The 21,341-nt window shown below is 38.2% G+C and overlaps 1 protein-coding gene across 2 annotated transcripts in view; it reads right to left on the minus strand.

Moving 5' to 3' along the window:
- Positions 1 to 21,341, minus strand: part of LOC127424793 (protein FAM135B-like) — a 54,852-nt gene that overhangs the window by 5,890 nt on the left and 27,621 nt on the right. The window contains exons 8-19 of one of the 2 annotated variants that reach the window (XM_051670206.1): positions 18,535 to 18,688; positions 17,705 to 17,751; positions 17,434 to 17,589; positions 15,008 to 15,081; positions 14,731 to 14,885; positions 10,529 to 12,671; positions 3,848 to 4,014; positions 3,578 to 3,669; positions 3,310 to 3,407; positions 2,521 to 2,672; positions 2,201 to 2,311; positions 1,956 to 2,069 (exon numbers count right to left, since the gene is read on the minus strand). In XM_051670206.1, the coding sequence (XP_051526166.1) occupies positions 1,956 to 2,069; positions 2,201 to 2,311; positions 2,521 to 2,672; positions 3,310 to 3,407; positions 3,578 to 3,669; positions 3,848 to 4,014; positions 10,529 to 12,671; positions 14,731 to 14,885; positions 15,008 to 15,081; positions 17,434 to 17,589; positions 17,705 to 17,751; positions 18,535 to 18,688 (3,463 nt within the window). Of the gene's footprint in view, positions 1 to 1,955; positions 2,070 to 2,200; positions 2,312 to 2,520; positions 2,673 to 3,309; positions 3,408 to 3,577; positions 3,670 to 3,847; positions 4,015 to 10,528; positions 12,672 to 14,730; positions 14,886 to 15,007; positions 15,082 to 17,433; positions 17,590 to 17,704; positions 17,755 to 18,534; positions 18,689 to 21,341 lie in introns of both variants that reach the window. The other variant, XM_051670205.1, reaches the window with a different exon arrangement.

Below are 21,341 nucleotides of genomic sequence, written 5' to 3' on the forward strand. Positions count from 1 at the left end.
ATTCAGATTTGTTTAGCACGTTTGCTAGGGTATTCAGGTTGGTTGTTTGGGCATTGTTACTGTAGCAGTATTGGGCAAGTTACTCAAAAAAAGTAGGCTAAATCACTACAAATTATTCTGTCTCAAATTGTATTCAGATTACTTTACTGATTACTTCATCCCAGTACTCATTACTTTAAGTTACTTTCTAAAACAATTTTCACTGAAATGTTTTGATTTTCTGTTTAACGAAATCAAAATAAAGTCTGTATTTCTTCCTTCCTGTTTATTGTCGCACAGCCTTAAGCTGTCACCGAAATGCAATCTGACGAAAAAAGTTTTCCTAAAAATTGATGTCCACATATGTGGACATCAGGACTAAGTTGTGAAATTTTGATAATACCAAGCAATAGAAAGTCAAAAAAAAATTTCATCCATTTTTTTATTTTAGTTGTTTATTATGTTTTCAGGAGTGTTGGTTATTCATGTTTTTGAGACATTACATACATTACATCAGAAATGTGCATAATTAATTCTGATTCAATGGCCAGCATCATCCAATCACTGCCAACCATGATAAAATAAAATTATATATTAAAATTCTGAATCTATGAAATGATTACCATTGTCCCATGTCTGCCAAACATGTTGAGTAGCTCCAAACATCATCTGCAGCCTGAAACTGAACTTTTGACTGGATTTTAGGAGTGAATGCACTTAGCTGCAGAGACATCTATAGGATGCTCCCTTGCTCCCTATTTATTGAATGACAACTTCCAGTGTGCTGTCTGTCTGCACAGGTCAGTTTGAAATGCACCTTATTTTCATCCTAATTCCATATAAAGCCTCTGAAAACAAAATGTTTCAGGTTTTGGATGAACCCATTGATTCTCATTGTGAAAACGCACAGTAAATACTGTATATAGGAATGCATTTACTACTAGAACCGTACTGCACAGTGATAAAAAAATTAAATATAACAACATTTATATTAAAATGTAGCGAAATGACCCACAGATGTGTTAATGTTGATGTTAATGTTTTTTTTAAACTTTTGAGAGAATAATGTCCCAAAATCCACGTATGTGGACATCATGTTTATCAGCTCTCTGACGCACAAAAAATGAATGAATTTTTTAAAGTGGCATATCAAACAAAACTAGAGATGCTACTCTTTACACCCAAATAGATTTCAATGAAAACACTTAAAGAGGTTTCTTACCACAGGCACTTTTGTTGGCTCTGCGCCTGTAGCAGTGCTTAACGAAAATTGACAACATCTTGTTGTGTCACGTGACTCGGTACGCCAGAACTTTAACCCTTAAATGACAGTCTAGAGTCTTGTGAACAGTATTCAGTCAGTTTAAATTAATTTAAATTATGTGTTGCGTATAGCGAAGCCAAAATACAATGTCCACTCATGTGGACGCAGGGGTCGCACGAGGTTAATTGAAAGTCAATAACAGTAATCTGAGTACAAGATTTTGAAATGTAGTATGTTAAACTACTTTTTGCCTTAAAACTAATTAGATTACTGAAACAAATTACTTTGTTATAAGATTACACCCAACACTGGTGGCTAGGTGGATATTTACTGGTCAAGTCATAAGAGTCCAACCTCAAATCTTTATGATATTCTGGTCTCTAGATATGGCTTGGGTCCCTCCTCCAATGTAAGTCTATGGGATTTTTTCACCTGTTCTATCCTCTACCATGCAAACATTATGTCAGATCACCTCTTCTGAACAAGCTGCACTATTTGAGGTATTATTCATGTCTATAGCACAAACAGTGTGGGACAAGTTATGCACAGAAGTTTAATACTTTCTGTAGTGTTAGGGGTTTGTTCAAATCACTAACTCTAATGACACTAGTGATTAATTTATATAAATAGTAGCAAGAGAGAGAGGCAGGCAGGTAAAGAAAGGAAAACAAATGTAGAGGTATCAAGACAGGAAGTCTGTGAACTGTCTGACCTGTGGTTCTGTCTTTAAGTGCGGTCCGACACATCTCAATGCGGGCTGAGTGGAAGGGCACGTATCGGTCCTGCGGGGAGGCCACCAAGACCACATTCTTAAAATATTGCAGACCTGGACACAGAAAAAAATTAATAAAAAGAGAGAGAACATGGGTATATGTGTACAAATGTGTGTTTCAGTTAGACACATAGAGGGTAGACGTGTGAAATGTTGCTTTTTGTGTGTTTTCCGTGTTTCTGTACCTGGCTTCTTGCTGAGCATGTAGAGGAAGGTCTGTCGTGGGTCAGTATGATCTCTGAACGTAAGCTGCAATAGAGATCCAGACTTCTTTAGTTTCTGCATAAGCCACAGACCTGAAGAACAAGAACACACAAATATATATAATATATTTATTGGGTGTAACATGTTACAAATAACATGCATTATGTAATCAAATTACTTTTTGCAAAGTAATGAGTATTATAAGGTGTTACTTTAATAATAGCCAGACAGCTGGGCAGTAGTCATTTATAGATTGTACACATCTGTATATGAAAAGCAGATTGCATTTGTGTGTTTGTACCTGTGCTGACCAACGTGCTGTTGTTATACAGTGTTCCCAGGTGAGGTCCAGACAAAGACAGGAAGGTGTGGAGTTTACAGAGATAACAGCGAAACCTGGGTCTGGTCAGCACTGAGCGAATGATGATATTCCCCAAAGAATGACCGATAAAACTGCAGAAAAACAGAAGAAATGTCATGATGTTTCATGGTTTAAACGATCTAGAGTAAGATTTTAAGGAGTCTGTAGGTCTCTTTTTCAACTAAAATGATTTGGTCTTTCAATCATTCTGAGTACGTTTCTCTAGATCACTCTGAAGTTTCTTATCATTAGTTTTTAAAATGACATTTGGACTGAATAACTCCAGGGATTTTCAGAGGGAATATATTTCACTGAAGAACCAGCTACTGTGGTCTCTCAATTTTAGAAAGAAAACAATAAGGTACGATTAAAACAATACAGTGGCTATAAAGTTAAGATTAAAATGCTTTAAGTAAACTAGAAAAAAAATTAAATAAATACATTTTCCTTAGTATTATTTAAGTGTGAGGATATAATTGATTCAGAATGCCTCAAGATTTATTTTAGTCTACTGCCATCTTGTGGTAAGATCAAGTAGAAGTGTGCAGTGCTGGTGGTCTCTACAATGGACCACAATACACTTCAGCTTTAAAATCGCAATTTCCCATGGCGTCCACAAGGGGACCATCTTGTGTATATTTTAATCACTAGGTTTTAGAAGACCTCACAGATCTTTAGAAACTGAGAGTTGAACTAACAGCTGTTAAATGAGGCAATGTGATATTAAACCTGATTCTGTGGATAGTGAGATTGTACAGCTGAATGTGTTGAATAATCTCATCCAACAGTCTGTCCGTCATGGTGTCAAAATCTGAAAATGTGTCCATCTGGAGACAGAAGACAGGGGACAGTGTCAGAGGTCGTGGAAATGTTTGAAATGTTGATTGTTGAATAATGCATACCGTTTCACACTGACACTGATGATGTCATAAAGGACTTAGTGCTCTGATTGGTTGAATGTTGTTGACACAGTATGCTGATTGGCTGTTGCTCCTACCTGGTTATGTTCAGACATGAGGAAGTCCAGTCTAGATCCTGGCAGCCCAAGCTCTATAAAGGTCTTGACCAAACGCAGATCTGCACTATTACCTGGCAACCACAAAACACGATAAAGAAGCTTACTAATAATGGGTATTAACATGGTTTTAAATGTGTTGAAGCTGCTCGGACCCAACTGGACACAATTTTTACACTAATAAATGTCCTTTAATATATTATGTAGATAATAAAAACAGAGCACAAAGTGTACACTGTACAAAGCTTTTACCGTCTAGTCCATGTACACACACCACAAGGTGTATTCCATCCTCAAACTCAGTATCGTCTTCTTCAGGAGGGAAGTATGGGTAATCAGAGGCGAGGTAAGGCAAATCACTGTACAGACATCCTCCAAACACTAGCTCTCTCAGCAGGGCTTCTTTTGCCTTATAGAAGCTACAAGACAACAGTAGAAGACTTAAAATAATATAGTCAACATTACACTTTAATTATGAATTACTTACACTAAATGGCACAATTAAACAATACAATTATGCAAAAACAAAATATAAATCTTTAATTTCTAGAGTAATATAGGCTTATTGAAACCAGTAATCAGGTCTTAAAGGTGCACTCAGTAACTTTTGTTTTTGTGTCATCTTGGACTCACAATGATCAAGCGGCTTGGATGCAGTATCATTTAAAATCAATAGTTTTCAGTTTCAGATGCCATTGTAGAAATGTAGTATTGACAGTCAGCCATGAGTACTTGTCAATAGCCTAGTTTCCAGCCACTTTTTGCGCTATTTTGTTATCGGCAAAGTGAAAATGCGTAAAACAAATTTTGCAAAGTTTGCTGTCTTCTGCCTGTTTCCATTCAAATGGCCTTTTATCGATAAAAATGGTGTGCGAGATGACGTAATGCCTAAAAAAACACTTTGTCGCATACGTTTTGGTTTATCGCAAAAGAAATCGTCTCGTTACTGTCATAACCTCCGTTCCCTGATGGAGGGAATGAGACGCTGTGTCAATGTAGTGACACTAGGGGTCGCTCTTGCGAGCCCCGAACACCTCATATTTTTGAGAAAAGGCCAATGAGAATTGGCGAGTGGAATTTGCATGCCACTCCCCCGGACATCCAGGTATAAAAGGAGCTGGCTCGCAACCACTCATTCAGGTTTTGTGCTGAGGGGCCTAGACAGGGTACACTACATCGACACAACATCACGTTCCCTCCATCAGGGAACGGAGGTTACGACAGTAACTGAGATATTCCCCTTCTGTCACTCACTCGACGTTGTGTCGATGTAGTGACACTAGGAGTCCCTATACGAAACGCCACAACTAGCTGAACCATGTTACATGGACTGCCGGTGCAGGTGCAAGCAAGCTGCTGCGTGCGTAGTAGCAGGTGCACCGGTCTGCACGTAGCCTCCCCCGGTGCCCCAAAAAACACTGTATAGTTCCCCACATCCCTGGGGGGGGGAAGAGACGTATCTAGTATGGAAGCAGGCCGCACCAGCCGCGGCCTTTACTCTCCATGTTTTCTCTCCACAGAGTATTCAGTTATTTGGCTGGGGCCATTTTAACACTCAATATATGCACCGGGGAAGGTGTGCTTTTCCTATCCTATTTTTTCAGGGGGAAAAGACCCCGCGGAGACCACATCTTGCCCTGAGGGGAGGTAACATGTGGCAAGCACGTCATATGGGCTCAGAGCCGCACATGGAAGAGGCGTGGTGGTAGGTCCTGCCTGAAAGGGGAGGAGCTCTTCAAACACGGCGATTGGAACAGAGAGGGCTCTGTCAAAGGGAGACGCAGGTCTGCCGACAGGGAGACCGTACTGCGGAAAATACATCACAGGGGGTTACCGGAGTAACCGGCACCTGTGGAGCACCTACCTCAGTAAGGGCATATTAGCACACGTACTGGTTCCAGCTGTAAATTCCTCCATTGAATTCGCGAGCCACAGTGCAAGGGAGGAAGGACATCCAGAGTTCACGGGTTCGTGAACTCTCTTGGGAAAAGAAGTGCACATCTTTGCCTCTTTGGAAGGGAAAGGCACTATACGCAAGTGACACACCCGGCCAGCTGAGCGTATTCCCGAACTTACCTGTTCGTACCTGACAGAACACAGGACGAAACTGGCTCAACCCGGAGATTGTAAAATCTCACGAAGGTATTGGGTGTCGCCCAGCCAGCTGCCCTGCAGATGTCTGCTAGAGTGGTGCCATGGACCAGTGCCCACGAGGATGCCAGACTCCTTGTGGAGTGTGCTCTTATTTCAGAAGGGGCGGGCACGGCCTGGGTCTGGTATGCCATAGCGATGGCATCCATGATCCAGTGGGAAAGCCTCTGTTTGGAGACAGCGTTCCCTTACCACTGTCCGCCAAAGCAGACAAAGAGCTGCTCAGAGTGTCTAAAGCTCTGCATGCGATCCAAGTAGATGCTCAAAGTACGCACTGGAGAGAGCAACGACAGGGCTGGGTCTGCCTCCTCCTGGGGCAGCGCTTGCACCACCTGATCCCTGAAGGGGGTTGTGGGAACCTTGGTCACATAGCCCGGCCGGGGTCGCAGGATTACGTGAGAGTCACCCGGACCGAACTCCAGGCAGGTATCGCTGACAGAGAACGCTTGCAGGACGTTGCCATGGTCATATTCTCGCAATGACAACATGAACCATCCACAAACGCTGCCTCAGTGTGATCACTGCCCAGACATGTGAGGCAGCGCCCGTGACTGTCGGAAGCGGAGAGATAGCGACCGCATCCAGGAATCACACAAAGACAGAAAGGCATCTTTAAAAAGACGTTCAACGTCAATGTGTGTGCTCTAATAGAGAAAATATACTCTTTAGCAGGAATATACACACTTTTAGTGCTGTCGAAGTGCCTAGGGGCGAAATCTGCACTCGTCGTGCCGAAGGAGAGAAAGCCGCTGGAAATGCGGCGTATATCCAGCAGCATACGCTTCTTAAGAGGTGAATGGAACAGCAGTAGTATTCAGCTCGCTGATAGTACAACTGCTCGGCTCTGAAGAAAAAATCTGAATGAGTGGTTGCGAGCCAGCTCCTTTTATACCCGTATGTCCGGGGGAGTGGCATGCAAATTCCACTCACCAATTCTCATTGGCCTTTTCTCAAAAATCGGAGGTGTTCGGGGCTCTCAAGTGCGACCCCTAATGTCACTACATCGACACAACGTCGAGTGAGTGACAGAAGGGGAACTGCCCTTAAGCCGTTTATTGTTAATTCGCCTCCCAGATGTCCCTAATTCTTTTCCTCCGAAGTTTTGGTAAAATGGGGAGAGTATTGAGATTATTGTCATTTTAATTTCACAAATTAAGCAATCAGAAGATGAGGAACTGTAATCAAAAGGGAGCAGTTTCCCTTCTGATAGGACTGTAATATTGGTCCTGATGTTGTGTCTATAGCAGGTTGCCACCAGTTCCGACCCGAAAGTGAATCGTCATGGCCCTGTTCAAGCTGGCAACCTGCACCAAGTAGTGGGGGAAACTTTCAGTCTTAGTATAAAGACCATCCATCGATGTGTATATGCTGTGTGCACAGCTATTAGAGAAAAAATTATGCTGTGTAATATCAGGGTTTACATATATGATACATTTCTGATATTCAATGGGCCATTTTGAACAATCATCTAATCATTGCCATCACAACTGCATTATGTCCCGCATATTTGTCCAGCAACTTTTAATGACCAACTGAACTTGATTGTCATCTAAAATTAATTTTAGTGTCATAATGCAATTTACATTTTCTGAAGAAGCTCAGCAAATGCGATCCGAGGTAAAGAGGGTTAGATTTAAAATATTTAAGCATTTTAAAATGTTCAAAAGCTCATTTTCTGAAAGTGAACTCAGCATTGGACAAATAGTTCCGATAGTTTATAGTCTTGAAAAAAATGTAGAACATTCTGAGAACGTCATTCTGCCGACTTTTTTTTTTTTTTTGTCTACAGAACAGGGTAAAGCTAATTTAAGTTTGTGTAAAGAAAAGGCATATATAGGTCTAAAAATATATATTTTTTTAGTTTGGTAATTTTTTATTTTATTTTTATTTAATGCTTTTTTTCGTTTGGTAATTGATTTAAATTCATACAGAAAAGTAAACTAAACAATAATTTTATAGAATTGGGCCATGGTAGTGTTCCAAAAAAGCACACTGATGTTTTTCTCCTAGTATTGTGTATTTATTTTTAATTTTAAAAATCTTTGTGCACAGAAATTATATGTTTTTTGTATTGTGGCCTAATTCCGTGACTGCTGTCTATTATTTTGAATGGTCTGGAAAAGCAACTTTAATAAATAAATGGATGTCTACCATGATTAAATTAATCACAAAGAGTAGCCGTTAATTTGTTCTCCGTGCACCTGTCTATGTGCATGATACGAGATATTTGTGTTGGCACTCCAGGAAGTGTGATTAACAAAGGCTAACAATTGGGGTAAACTCTGTCATGTGACACTATATTTTTGCGTTAATGCCAATTTTCTCGACAAAAAGAGTTTCCAAACCAGTTTTTCGCGACATTTGAAGTATCAACATAGAGTTTATGCGCTATAGTTAAGCGAAAAAATATTATGTCGAAATGTGAAATTTTTGCAATAATTTTACACGGTTACTGAGATTGAGTAGTATTCGTCTGGTCATGTGATGCTAACATGGCCGCCCCCATGTGTGGACCCTCTCCATGTAGAATAAAACAGCTTTTATAAGGTTACTGATATGACTGGAGTCTTCATTTTAAAGTTAGTGGTCATGATTTCCTTCATATATTGCTATAATAACTAGATTTTTACATTTTGTAAAGAAAATGTGAGTGGTCCTTGCCTATGCAAAATTCACTTCCACGGTGCTAGGTTCCTGTTGGTGGTTGCCAGGGTATTGCTACGTGGTTACTAAGGTGTTCTGGTGTTTTGTGTGTTGCTTGTAGTTGCTTGCGTGTTTTGAGTGGCAGCTATGGCATTGTTAGGTGGTTGCTAGGGTATTCTAAATGTATTTAAGCACAGTGCTATGTGATTGCTAGGGTGTTCTGTGTGGTTGCCAGGGTGTTGCTATGCAGCTGCTAAGGTGTTCTGGTAATTTTATTAAGTGTGTTGCTATGCACTTGCTTGGGTGTTCTGCGTGGTAGCTAGGGCATTGTTAGGAGGTTGCTAGGGAATTCTGAATGCTTTTAGCATGTTGTATGAGTATTAGGGTGTTGTGTGTGGTTGTTTGTGCGTTGCTATTTGGTTGGTAGGATGGTGCTATGTGGTTGCTAAGGTTTTCTGGTGTTTTGTGTGTATGTGTTGCTTGTAGTTTCTTGGGTGTTTTGAGTGGTATCTATGGCATTGTTAGGTGGTTACTAGGGTATTCTAAGTGCTTTTAGCACGTTGTATGAGTATTAGGATGTTATGTGTGGTTGTCAGTGTGTTTCTATGCGGTTGGTAGGGTGTTGCTATGTGGTTGCTAAGGTGTTCTGGTAATTTTATTTAGCGTGTTTCTATGTAGTTGCTTTGGTGTTCTGTGTGGTAGCTAGGGCGTTGCAAGGTGGTTGCTAGGGCATTCTGACTGCTTTTAGCACGTTGTATGATTGTTATGATGTTCTGTGTGGTTGCCAGGGTGTTGCTATGCAGTTGCTAAGGTGTTTGGGTAATTTTATTTAGTGTGTTTCTATGTAGTTGCTTTGGTGTTCTGCATGGTAGCTAGGGCATTGTAAGGCGGTTGCTAGGGCATTCTGAGTGCTTTTAGCACGTTGTATGATTGTTATGGTGTTCTGTGTGGTTGACAGTGCTATGCAGTTGCTAAGATGTTGTGGTAATATTTTTAGTGTGTTGCTATGTAATTGTTTGGGTGTTTTGGGTGGTGGCTAGGGCATTTTTGGTGGTTGCTAGGGTATTTTGAGTGTTTTTTAGAATGATGCTATGCGATTGCGAGGTTGTTCTATGTGGTTGCCAGGGCATTGCTATGTGTTAGTAAGGTGTTCTGTTAATTGAATTGAGTGTGTTGCTATGTAGTTGCTTGGGTGTTCTGTGTGGTAGCTAGGGTGTTGCTGGGTGGTTGCTAGGGCATTCTGATTGCTTTAAGAATTTTGCATGATTGTTAGGGTGTTTTGTGTGGTTGCCAGGGAGTTGCTATGCAGTTGCAATGGTGTAAAAAAAAAAATCAGTGTGTTGCTGTGTAGTTGCTTGTATTTTATGCGGTAGCTAGAGCATTGTTAGGTGGTTGCTAGTGTATTCTGAGGGTTTTAGCGTGTTGCTTTGTGATTGCTAAGGTGTTCTCTGTTGTTGCCAGGGTGTTGCTATCGGGTTGCAAAAGTGTTCTGAGTGGTTTGTGTGTGTTTCTAGTAGTTGCTTGGTTGTTTTTAGTGGTAGCTAGGGCATTGTTAAGTGGTTGCTAGGGTATTCTGAGTGTTTTAGCATGTTGCTACATGATTGCTAGGGTGTTCTGTGTGTTTACCAGGGGGTTGCTATGCTGTTGCCAATATGTTCTGAGAGTATTTTTTTTATTTTATTTGATGTGTTACTTTGTGGTTTCTTGAGTGTTTTGAGCGGTAGCAAGGGTGTTTGGTGGTTACTAGGGTATTCTGTGTTTTTTTAGCATGTTGCTATGTGATTGGTAGGGTGTTCTAGGTCGTCGTGAGAGTGTTTTGGTTGGTTACTCAGTAAGTTAAAAAAAAAAACAAAAAAAAAAAAAACACCTCTAAGTCTCTATGATATTTTAAATAAGCCTAGATATGGCTTGGATCTCTCCTGAAATTGAATCCTATTAGATAGTTTATATTGGTTAAAAATGAATGTATATATGAGCTTTAAACACAGAACATCTTAATTTGATATTTAAATGAACAGATGGAGCAAACTTATTTTACCTTATTAGTTTCTTATTAGAAACTTGTCTTACATATAAACATGTCTCCCTAAACAAGCATTTTACAAAAAAATGTCACGCTTTAATCAATGAAAACCTCACTTGATCATCCTCTCATTGATTTCCTGGTCAGCACCAGAGGAAGGGGAAGAGGAAATGATTCCGAATGAGCCCAGAGGTTGATGTGTAATGGGAGAGGTGGCTTGACGGGTGGAGATTCCACTGACCGAAGGCGAATCATGGAGTACGGATGAAAAAGGCAGACAGGTTGGAGCGCACGACACTGACAGGTTCACAACCTCGACCACCTTTTTATTCACAAATGCCAGACCCGAACTCTGAAGCTTATTGGCTCTGCTCTGCCCCTCTAGTGCCTGCTGCTCTCTCTCATTGGTTGGAAGTTCGATGAGATAAGTAGGTCTCTCTCTCTCATTGGTCGTAATTTCGTGATTGTTCTTGTCACTAATTGGTGGATCAGGGAGGTTCTCCATACTTACTTCCTCAAGCTCATTCAAATGAATTTGATGGACACTAATGTTGTCAGAGTCCTTTTGATATGTCTTCAACTCTAGTGCCCCAGTGTGTTCACAAAGTTCAATTTCGTAACTACAAAGCTCTGCGTTTTCATCTGCAAGACCAGAATACTCTTCAAGCAATATATTACTTTGATATTCTTCTGAATTATCAGTCGGTTCATCCACTGTGGCATTTTCTACAACATCATCCATCACTAATTGCTGATATAGCAACATTTCTGGCACAAGACTGTCTTTGACAGCCTTTTCCTGATTGGATAACTCATCCCTGTCTATCTCCTGATTATTTGTTTCATTTTTGTCCTCCCTAGTAACAGCTTGCACATTCTGTTTCACCTCATTGGCTGCTTCATCACCCTGCCTCATCTGATTGGCTACACTGAAGCTCTTCTTCTCCTGATTGGGTGTTTCAGTTCTGTCCTCCATTGTAACACCTTGTAGATTCTGCTTGGCCTCATTGGCTGCTTCGTTTCTCTGCCTCTCCTGACTGGCTTCACAAACAGTACTTTTCTCCTGATTGGGTATTTCACGATCCTCTGTGTCATCAGGGCTGCTGATCTGCGGCGCTGAGGTGGATTTGGTGAGAGTGTTGAGTTGTGTCTCCTCCTCTTCGTACGGCAGAGAGCTTATGGAGGTCAGAGAAGCTTGCGTGGTGCTTAGCAAGCTGCCGTGACTTTCCGTTTGTAGCCCCTCCAGAGACCTCTGGTATGTCGCCCGACGCCAGGCCAGGTTTTGCAAGACATCACGACCCACTGTGATGACTCCTCGACCCTCCAGAGTCCAGGCCATGGAGCTCGGCTCACTTTCAATGCCAGAGTCTGAGATTACAGATGAAGAGCGGTTCATTAGCTTAGACCCACCCAAAAATACACCCCTGGGTGGGGTTTCTGACAAGCGACGGATCTGTTGTAGGGTGTTAAGTGAAGGGCATGTAGCTTGAGGGTCGTTTTCTGGAGAGTGAACGTTCAGTAGACTAGCCGGTGATGTTTCCTCACTCCCAAAATACTTTGCTGGTGCTTCAGTGTTTCTGTCATCTAATATTGAGATTGGCTCCTCATTGCCAAGGTTCCCGTTATTGCCTGTTGTTTCTAGGTGGTTGTCATGGTTATGAGTGGGCAGGGAGTCGTTGCTGTCAATACTGCTGAGATCAGGAAGTTCTGCAGATTCTGTCAGAACAAGCAACAAAGTCTTTCTGCTGCTACTTTGGGTAATTTTAGTTTGTTTCAAACTTGCATGATAAGATTGAACAAAATTCTTCTCACTCTGATCAGCAAAGTCACTTGCTTCTGTTTGGCATCCAGTTTTCTCTACATTACCTGGGATTAAATTAACTATATTTATGGCATCAATGCTGTCTACAGACCTACAGTCTATTTGGTCAATTCCTTCCTCAGTTTCATACTGGCATGTTTCTTCATCAACCGACTCAAATCTTGAACCAGAGCTAGTTGTGAAGGTCTCGTAGATATGTTTGCTTCTATCAATATCTGTCTCGCCCACACAGCCAATCAAACTCTCTGCTTGAGCTCTGGTTTCTTTGTAGTCTGTGGAGCAATCCTGTTCTTGAACAGTCAGAGCCTTGTATGTGGGCAGACCCGTGCAATCTTTACAGTGGGGGTCCTCTCGGTTTGTTTGGTCTTCCATCCTATTTGGGTCTGGACAGGCATTAGAATTTGAGACCATCTGGTTTGGCACTTGGATGGTGTAATCTAGAACAGGGAAAGAGAAAAGTGTTCAACTGTGTTTGTTTGGTGATGAACTTATATATTAAACATAGTATATTTAAAGAATTATAATAATAATTCGACTCCATATAATGGGGACTTGCACAAGAAATTTATATTTCTTAAGAGAAATTACTGTGCTTATTTGTTTTATTGGCTTATGTTGTGTGTTTTATTTCTATTTAACAGTATAATTTATACATTTTTACTAATAGTAGCATTATTCAATAATTTGTTTGTTTGTTCATTCATTTATTGTAAAAAAAAAATTTGTTTATTCATTGTTTTCATTCTTTAGTTTGTGCATTTATTCATTGTTAGTTCATTATTTTGTTTATTCATTTGTTTGTTTGTTCATATGTTCATTCTTTAGTTTGTTAATTCATTTGTTTGTATGTTTACACTTTTCTCCATTAATTTATTCATTCATTAATTTATTTGTTAATTCTTTAGTTTGTTTATTTATTCATTGTTAGTTCATGTTTCTGTAAATTCTTATGTTCATTCATATGCTCATTCTTACGTTTGTTGATTCATTTGTTTGCTTGTTTAGTCTTTTTCCATTCATTCATTTGTTCATTATTTAGTTCATTCATTTGTTTGTTCATTCATATGCTCAATCTTTCGTTTGTTAATTCATTTTTTTTGTTTTTTTGTTTAGTCTTTTGTTTTTTCATTCATTCATTTGTCTATTATTTAGTTCAATCATTTGTTTGTTCACTCATATGCTCATTCTTTCATTTGTTAATTCATTTGTTTGTATGTTTAGACTTTTGTCCATTCATTTATTTGTTCATTAATTTATTTGTTAATTATTTAGTTAGTTCATTTTTCCGTTCAAAGTTAGTTTAATGAATAACTTTTTATGTTCATTCATTTGTTTGTTTGTTCATATGCTCATTCTTTAGTTTAATTAATTGATATGCATGTTCATTCATTTATTTTTGTTCATTCATATGCTCATTCTTTCATTTGTTAATTCGTTTGTTTGTTTGTTTAGTCTTTTGTTTTTTCATTCATTCATTTGTTCATTATTTAGTTCATTTATTTGTTTGCTCATTCATATGCTCAATTTTTCATTTGTTAATTCATTCATTTGTATGTTTAGACTTTTGTCCGTTCATTTATTTGTTCATTAATTTATTTGTTAATTCTTTAGTTAGTTCATTTATTCATTGTTTGTTCATTTTTCCGTTCATTCGTTTGTTCGTTCATATGTTCATTCTTAAGTTTAATTAATAGATTTTTGTTCATTGATTTATTTGTTCGTTCATATGCTCATTCTTTAGTTTGTTAATTAATTTGTTTGTATGTTCAGACTTTTGTCTGTTAATTTATTCGTTCATTAATTTATTTGTTAATTCTTTAGTTTGTTCATTTATTCATTGTTAGTTCATTTTTTCCATTCATCCGTTTGCTTGTTCTTATGCTCATTCTTTAGTTTACTTCATCGATTTGTACGTTCATTCATTTGTTTGTTTGTTTAGTTTGTTTATTTATTCATTGTTAGTTCATTATTTTTTTCATTCTTTTGTTCATTCATACATAGATTATTTGGTTTGTTAATTAATTTATTTGTATGTTCATTCTTTTGTTCATTTATTCATTCGGTCGATAATTTATTTTTAATTTTAAATTACTTTCGTTTTTTATTCATTGTTAGTTCATGCTTCCGTTCATTAGTTTGTTTGTTCAAATGCTCATTCTTTCATTTGTTAATTCATTCAGTTGTATTTTAATTTATTTGTTTATTCTTTAGTGTGCTTATTTATTCATGAGTAGTTCATTCTATTTGTTCATTAATTTGTTCTTTCATACTTTAATTTGTTCATTCATTTGTTTATTTATTTGTTCATCCTTTAGTTTGCTAATTTATTCATTGTTATTTGGTTATTTCATTAATTCATTGGTTTGTTCATTAATTTGTTCATTCTTTATTTTAATTAACTAGATTTTATGTTCATTATTTTGTTTATTCATTTGTTCATTTCATTCATTCTTTCATTCGTCATTCATTCATTTTCTTTTAAACACTGGCTGTTACCTAAACAGGGCGTGTCCACGTATCTATCCTCAAAGATGATTGGCAGGCTGCTCCAGTCTCCATCGATGTCCAAGCATTCCACAGGAAGTGGGGGCATTTGGAGCAGATAATCAGAGTTCCGCATCTCTGCGGCTACCTGTGTGTGTCTGTTGATACTGTCAAGAGACATGTTTCAGACAGTATTTCTCACTGCTTAGAGGCATAAATGTACAGTCAGAGGCTAAATGTATTGTAAGTATGTTACTTATTTAAATAAAGAGGGTGATAAAACACTCACAGTTCCTCCTGAAATGTGAGTGAGGACTCTTTGGAATGTTCAGTGAAGAAATAAGCTTCAGAAAATCTCCTGACCTGCACAATGATACACACATTCAGTATGAGGACAAATTATACAACACTGCCTGTAGATCTTCACTGATTAAATTAACAGACCTTAAAGGGATATTTCATGTAAACAAATAACAAAAAAAAAAAAAACAAAAAAAAATTTGTATCCCTGTAAAAAAAAATCACCTGTATGACTTTCTTTTGTGCAACACAACGGGAGATGTTATTCAGAATGTTAGCTGTCACCATTCACGTTCATTGCATGGGGGGGGGGGGATGCAAATAAAGTGAATGGTGACTGAGACTAAACATAATGACTAACATCTCATTTTGTGTTTCACAAAAGAAAGAAAGTCATACAGGTTTGAAACAACATGAGGTTGAGCAAAAAATACCACATTATAATTTTTGTGTGAACTGCCACCTTAAAACATATCTTAATGCTTACTGACACAACAACAGACAATTCCCCACACATTATCCACAGCGAGCAGAAATACTGCACAAAAGAACCTCACTATGAGAAAATAAAACTGCTCCAGTAATAAGGACAGAATTGGATTCATGTCTTCCTCTTGATTCATCATTATCATAACTCACTGTTCTATAATTAAAAGCAGAGCTGTCCTGTGGGTGGAATTACTGTATAGATCATAAGGTATGAGGTTTATATAATACATCAGCCCAGAGGACACAGAAGTGTGAGGGATGCTGGTATATTCAGGCTGTGTAGGAGAACGGCAGTTTATTCTGGAAAACATCCTACAATAATGTCAGGCTAAACTAAAGCCACATTTTACTGCTGGCCATCTAAGAATAATTTCAGTGTGATGCTAGGAGAATTGAATGAGCTATGACATTTAATTTGTCTAATTGTCTTTCCACTAAAACAAAAATGGGCTTGTCACACTTTCATAACCAAGGGTAATTTTAACCCTAGATTAACATTATCCTTGCTTATCTTGTTTCACACTGTGTAGACTTTACCGTAGGTTAATCATTCACACTGTATATCGCTGGCACATTAAATCAGGTTAAAATCAGGCACCACTTGGATTGGTTAAAAACGTTAACGTAAACCTTCGAAAATTAACATTGTTACAGTGCCACAATATTTCCAAATGAATCAATAGCAAATCAAAATCAGTATGAAATCGAATTGAGAGCTTGAGAATCGGGCCAGATTCATGGAAATCTTCTTAAGAAAGAATTTAAGAAAGTTCTTAGGCTAAATTATAAGAAGTTCGTAAGAAGGTATCTAGCTATAAATGTTGACAGTTTAAGAAGAAAAAAAGAACATTCTTAAGAAGTCTTTTTAGGGATACAGAATGTGTTTTTTTTCAAGTTAGAAAATAAGAAGAAAATTGTAAGAATTTTATTCTTAAAGGAATGCTCTGTAGGTCCATACAATGCAAGTGAATGGTGACTAAAACTTTGAAGTTCCAAAAAACACAAAGACAGCGTAAAAGTAATCCACATGACTCCAGTGGTTTAATTCATGTTTTCTGAAGCAATCGAATCTATTTTGGGTGAGAACAGACCAAAATATAACTCCTTTTTCACTGTACATCTTGCCATTGCAGTCTCTAGACATGATCACGATTTCAAGCTCTATTACACTTCCTAGTGCTTGACGCATGCGCAGATCACTAGATGGTGGCAGGAAGTGTAATCGAGCTTGAAATCATGATCGCCAAGCAGACTGCTGATGCCAAGATTTATAGTGAAAAAGGAGTTATGTTTTGGTCTGTTCTCACCAAAGACCAACTGGATCGCTTCAGAAGACATGGATTAAACCACTGGACTTTTATGGATTGCTTTTATGTGTTTTTTGGAGCTTGAAAATTTTGGACCCCATTCACTTGCCTTGTAAGAACCAACAGAGCTAATATATTCTTCTAAATAGCTTTGTCTGTGTTCTGCAGAAGAAAGAAAGTCATACACATCTGGGATGGCATTAGGGTGAGTAAATGAGAGAGAATTTTCATTTCATTTTTGAAACAGTGTATGTCTAGCCCCATTCACTTTCATTGTAAGTGTCTAACTGTAACAATGCTATTTATTTTATTTTTTTAATAAATGAGAGACAATTCAAAATTAATTTTGTGATAATCAACATTATGCCACAAATGCTGTCGATTAAGCTTAACTTGCATTAAACCCAGAACATTCCTTTAAGAATGTTTTGTTAATCCAGCTCCTGAATATAATCAAATCAGGAAGTCAGTGCAGATAACCAGTCATACATAAAACGTCTCTCTCTCGCTCTCTCTCTCTCTCTCTCTCTCTCTCTCTCTCTCTCTCTCTCTCTCTCTCTCTCTCTCTCTCTCTCTCTCTCTCTCACACACACACACACACACACTCTCTCTCTCTCACCCTGAGCGTGTGGTGCTCCTGGGCCAGGTAAGAGCGGATATGTGGATTGGGAACCATGGCTTCCAAAAACTGTGTCCAAACAGCAGACAGTTGAGCACACAACTGCATCAGATGTTTACTGATCTGATCTGCTACCTTCTCATGACCACTCTGCAACTAGAAAGAGACAACTAAAACAGTGGGAAAATAGCCTTACTTAATCACTGGAAATTATTGACTTGTGCGATGCTTTTTAATCACAGTAATTTGGTTAATAAAGTGTTTCCCAAACCTGCAGTTCAATGGTGAGCTCGTTTAATGTTTCTTCAATGGGAAGGTCTTCTATAAATAAGACAACAAAAGTGAGAAAGCTGAGGACATCTGAGATGCTCATAATAAATGATATATGCATCAGAAATGTTTTAAAAGTGTTTAAATCACATTGTGTAGACATTATAACTGATTCTGTCTTTAAATTATATCATTAATTATGCCATCACCCGAGTGGCTTTCTTTATACCATGGAACACACACACAAATAAATAAATAAAAACAACAACAACAAAAACAAAAACTTTTCACACGTTTAGCCAATAAAAGAAAGTGAATAGTGACTCTGGAATGTCAAACCTCATAAAAAAAAAAAAAAATAAAAAAATAAATTCTATGACGAACAGACCAAAACTTAAGCTGTTATTCACTATCAAATAAAATCCAAAATCAAATATGGTGACACATCAATAACAATAAACCTCACTGGTTCTTATATCATGATTTTATGACGTTTGGTCACAAGACCAACCAATGAGATTTATAGTGCATGAGTCGCATCGACTACTTTTACTGTGGTTTTGACAGCCCAGAGTCACAATTCACTTTCATAAATGGCAAATAGACAAAATGTTTCCTTTTCTTTTCCACCGAATAAAGAAAGTCATACGGTTTTAGAATGACATGTGTATGAGTAAATAATGACAGATTTTCATTTTTGGATGAACTATTTCTTTAAATTGTATTAAATATTATATGTACTGACATTAAATCAACCACTGGTCATTGAAAAACCCATATCGATCAACATGAGAATTGAGAATTAAAACTCAGAAGAGATTGTGATTATACCCATTTCTATGTGTTGCAGTTGAGGAATCTCCTTCATTAGAGCTGTGTAATATGAGCTCAGGCCTCTGTGAGCAGCCAGCAGCAGTTTACAGATGCGACAATGCCACGTGTACGCTCTCTGCAGACGGTTCTCCGACGGCACGTAAAAACTGCCCTACAAACATACACACACACAGGACATATGTTGTGGAGGTCAGATTTTACTGTCACAATTCTTCCCTGTTATTTCAGCACAGATGTAACCATGTTTTATAAATGCTGAATAAAGCTTGTCAACTTTGACTCTGATGTTTCTATTCAGGAGAAATAAACAGACACAAATGAGACAATTGTTGATAAATTCAGACTTAAAAGTTATAAAATGTGGATAGCGTATCTATTTATCTGTCTGTCTGTCTGTCTGTATATCTATCTATATCTGTCTATCTGTCTCTGTCTGGTCTGTCTGTCTGTCTGTATATCTATCTATATCTGTCTATCTGTCTCTGTCTGGTCTGTCTGTCTATATGTCTGTCTGTCTGTCTATCTGTCTGTCTGACTGTGTATCTACCTATCTGTCTATCTGTCTGTCTGTCTGTATATCTATCTATATCTGTCTATCTGTCTCTGTCTGGTCTGTCTGTCTATCTGTCTGTCTGCCTTTCTGTCTGTCTGTCTGTATATCTATCTATCTATCTATCTATCTATCTATCTATCTATCTATCTATCTATCTATCTATATCTGTCTATCTGTCTCTGTCTGGTCTGTCTGTCTATCTGTCTGTCTGCCTTTCTGTCTGTCTATCTGTCCATCTGCCTTTCTCTCTCTCTGTCTGTCTGTCTGTCTGTCTGTCTGTCTGTCTGTCTGTCTGTCTATCTGTCTGTCTGTCTGTCTGTCTGTCATTCTCATAAATGCCTTATAATGTGCACGCTGCGCACGGACGCAGCGGCCTCTCTGGGTTTCTAAAAACTGGTGCTTCTGTTGTTATTTCTTTTTACTGTTTGTTTCTTTTTCACTCAACTGGCGATGACACTACGCTGTCTGGTACGGGAGCTGCTTTGTCTCAGACAGGGAAAGCCCTCCAACAGATAGTGAGAACTGAAATACATTTTTGCACAATTTACCTTGTTGTTGGTACAGGATGTTGCACAAGCAGTTTGATAACTGCTTGTCTATTGCTTGTATTTAAATTGTCTATAGTCTGTATACAGTATATTCTGTCTGTCTCTCTTTCTGTGTAGCTATCTGTCTATATATCTGTCTGTCTGTCTGTCTGTCTGTCTGTCTGTCTGTCTGTCTGTCTATCTGTCTGTCTGTCTGTCTGTCTGTCTGTCTATCTATCTATCTATCTGTCTGTCTGTCTGTCTGTCTGTCTACCTATCTATCTATCTATCTATCTATCTATCTGTCTATCTATCTGTCTGTCTGTCTGTCTGTCTATCTGTCTGTCTGTCTGTCTGTCTGTCTATCTATCTATCGGTCAGTCGGTCGGTCGGTCTGCCTGTCTGTCTGTCTATCATTGTGTTCATATATGTCTGTCTGTCTATCTATATACAGTATCTGTATGTCTATTTCTATCTATCTATCTATCTATCTATCTGTCTATCTCTCTGTCTGTCTGTCTGTCTGTCTGTCTATCTATCTATCTATCTATCTATCTGTCTGTCTGTCTGTCTGTCTATCTGTCTGTCTGTCTGTCTGTCTATCTATCTATCGGTCAGTCGGTCGGTCGGTCTGTCTGTCTGTCTGTCTATCATTGTGTTCATATATGTCTGTCTGTCTATCTATATACAGTATCTGTATGTCTATTTCTATCTATCTATCTATCTATCTATCTATCTATCTATCTATCTATCTATCTATCTATCTATCTATCTATCTGTCTATCTATCTCTCTGTCTGTCTGTCTGTCTGTCTGTCTGTCTGTCTATCTATATGTTAGATCACTTATAATTCTAATGTAATTTATCAGTGTGATGTAAAGTGATCTGCTGGTTGAAATTGTCAGCTGCAGATGTAAGTTTAGTTGAGCCTGAAGCTCAATAATTAGATGGAGATCAAACACAGAGTAAAACTTTAAACAGTCAGTTTCCCAGCAGTAAAAGGAGAGATGTGTGTAAACGTGGCACTCGTTTACAGAGAACGACATGGAGACATCCTGTCGACACAAAGTACATATATGTATACATGTCTTTCTCTCTCTCCAGTGGAGTGAACATACTTCTCCCCTGAAAACTGCACAGGATGGTAATTGCCTTGTAAATTTCTCACTTTGATTCATTAAATTCAGTATACAGCATCCTACAAAACAGTCTACACTAGATCAATGCTTTTATTCAAATTTTTAGCCTAAATATTACAGACATGGATAAAACTGTTAATAAGCACCACTGAGGAATCTTGGGCTATGTTCAGAATTGCATACTACAAATACTGTACTACTCTTATTATTTCTGCAGTATGCAGTAATGTGACAATTTTCTGTATGCATAGAATAACTGGAAAACTTACTACATTTCCTCCCCCAACCAGCAGGGGGGTCTAAAATTTTAGCACATACACCTATTCCTATGTGACACTTTATAACATGCGCTTAATAGACCTTTTTCACAGACTGTGATGACATGTTTCTGCCTTATTTAGCAGCGTAAATCTCGCTATTTTATTTTATATTTTACATTTTATAAATATTGAGTGTAAATTTATAACATTATGCTTAATTTTTTATTACCCTGGAATGGTGGTTTCGATTACAGCTGCTGAGAGAGTGACAGTAAATTTGGCATCTTCTTAATCCACCGTTCTCTATTTATTTCCTCATCTGGAA

Source organism: Myxocyprinus asiaticus, chromosome 34, assembly GCF_019703515.2.
Source record: "Myxocyprinus asiaticus isolate MX2 ecotype Aquarium Trade chromosome 34, UBuf_Myxa_2, whole genome shotgun sequence".
Taxonomy (NCBI): Eukaryota; Metazoa; Chordata; class Actinopteri; order Cypriniformes; family Catostomidae; genus Myxocyprinus; species Myxocyprinus asiaticus.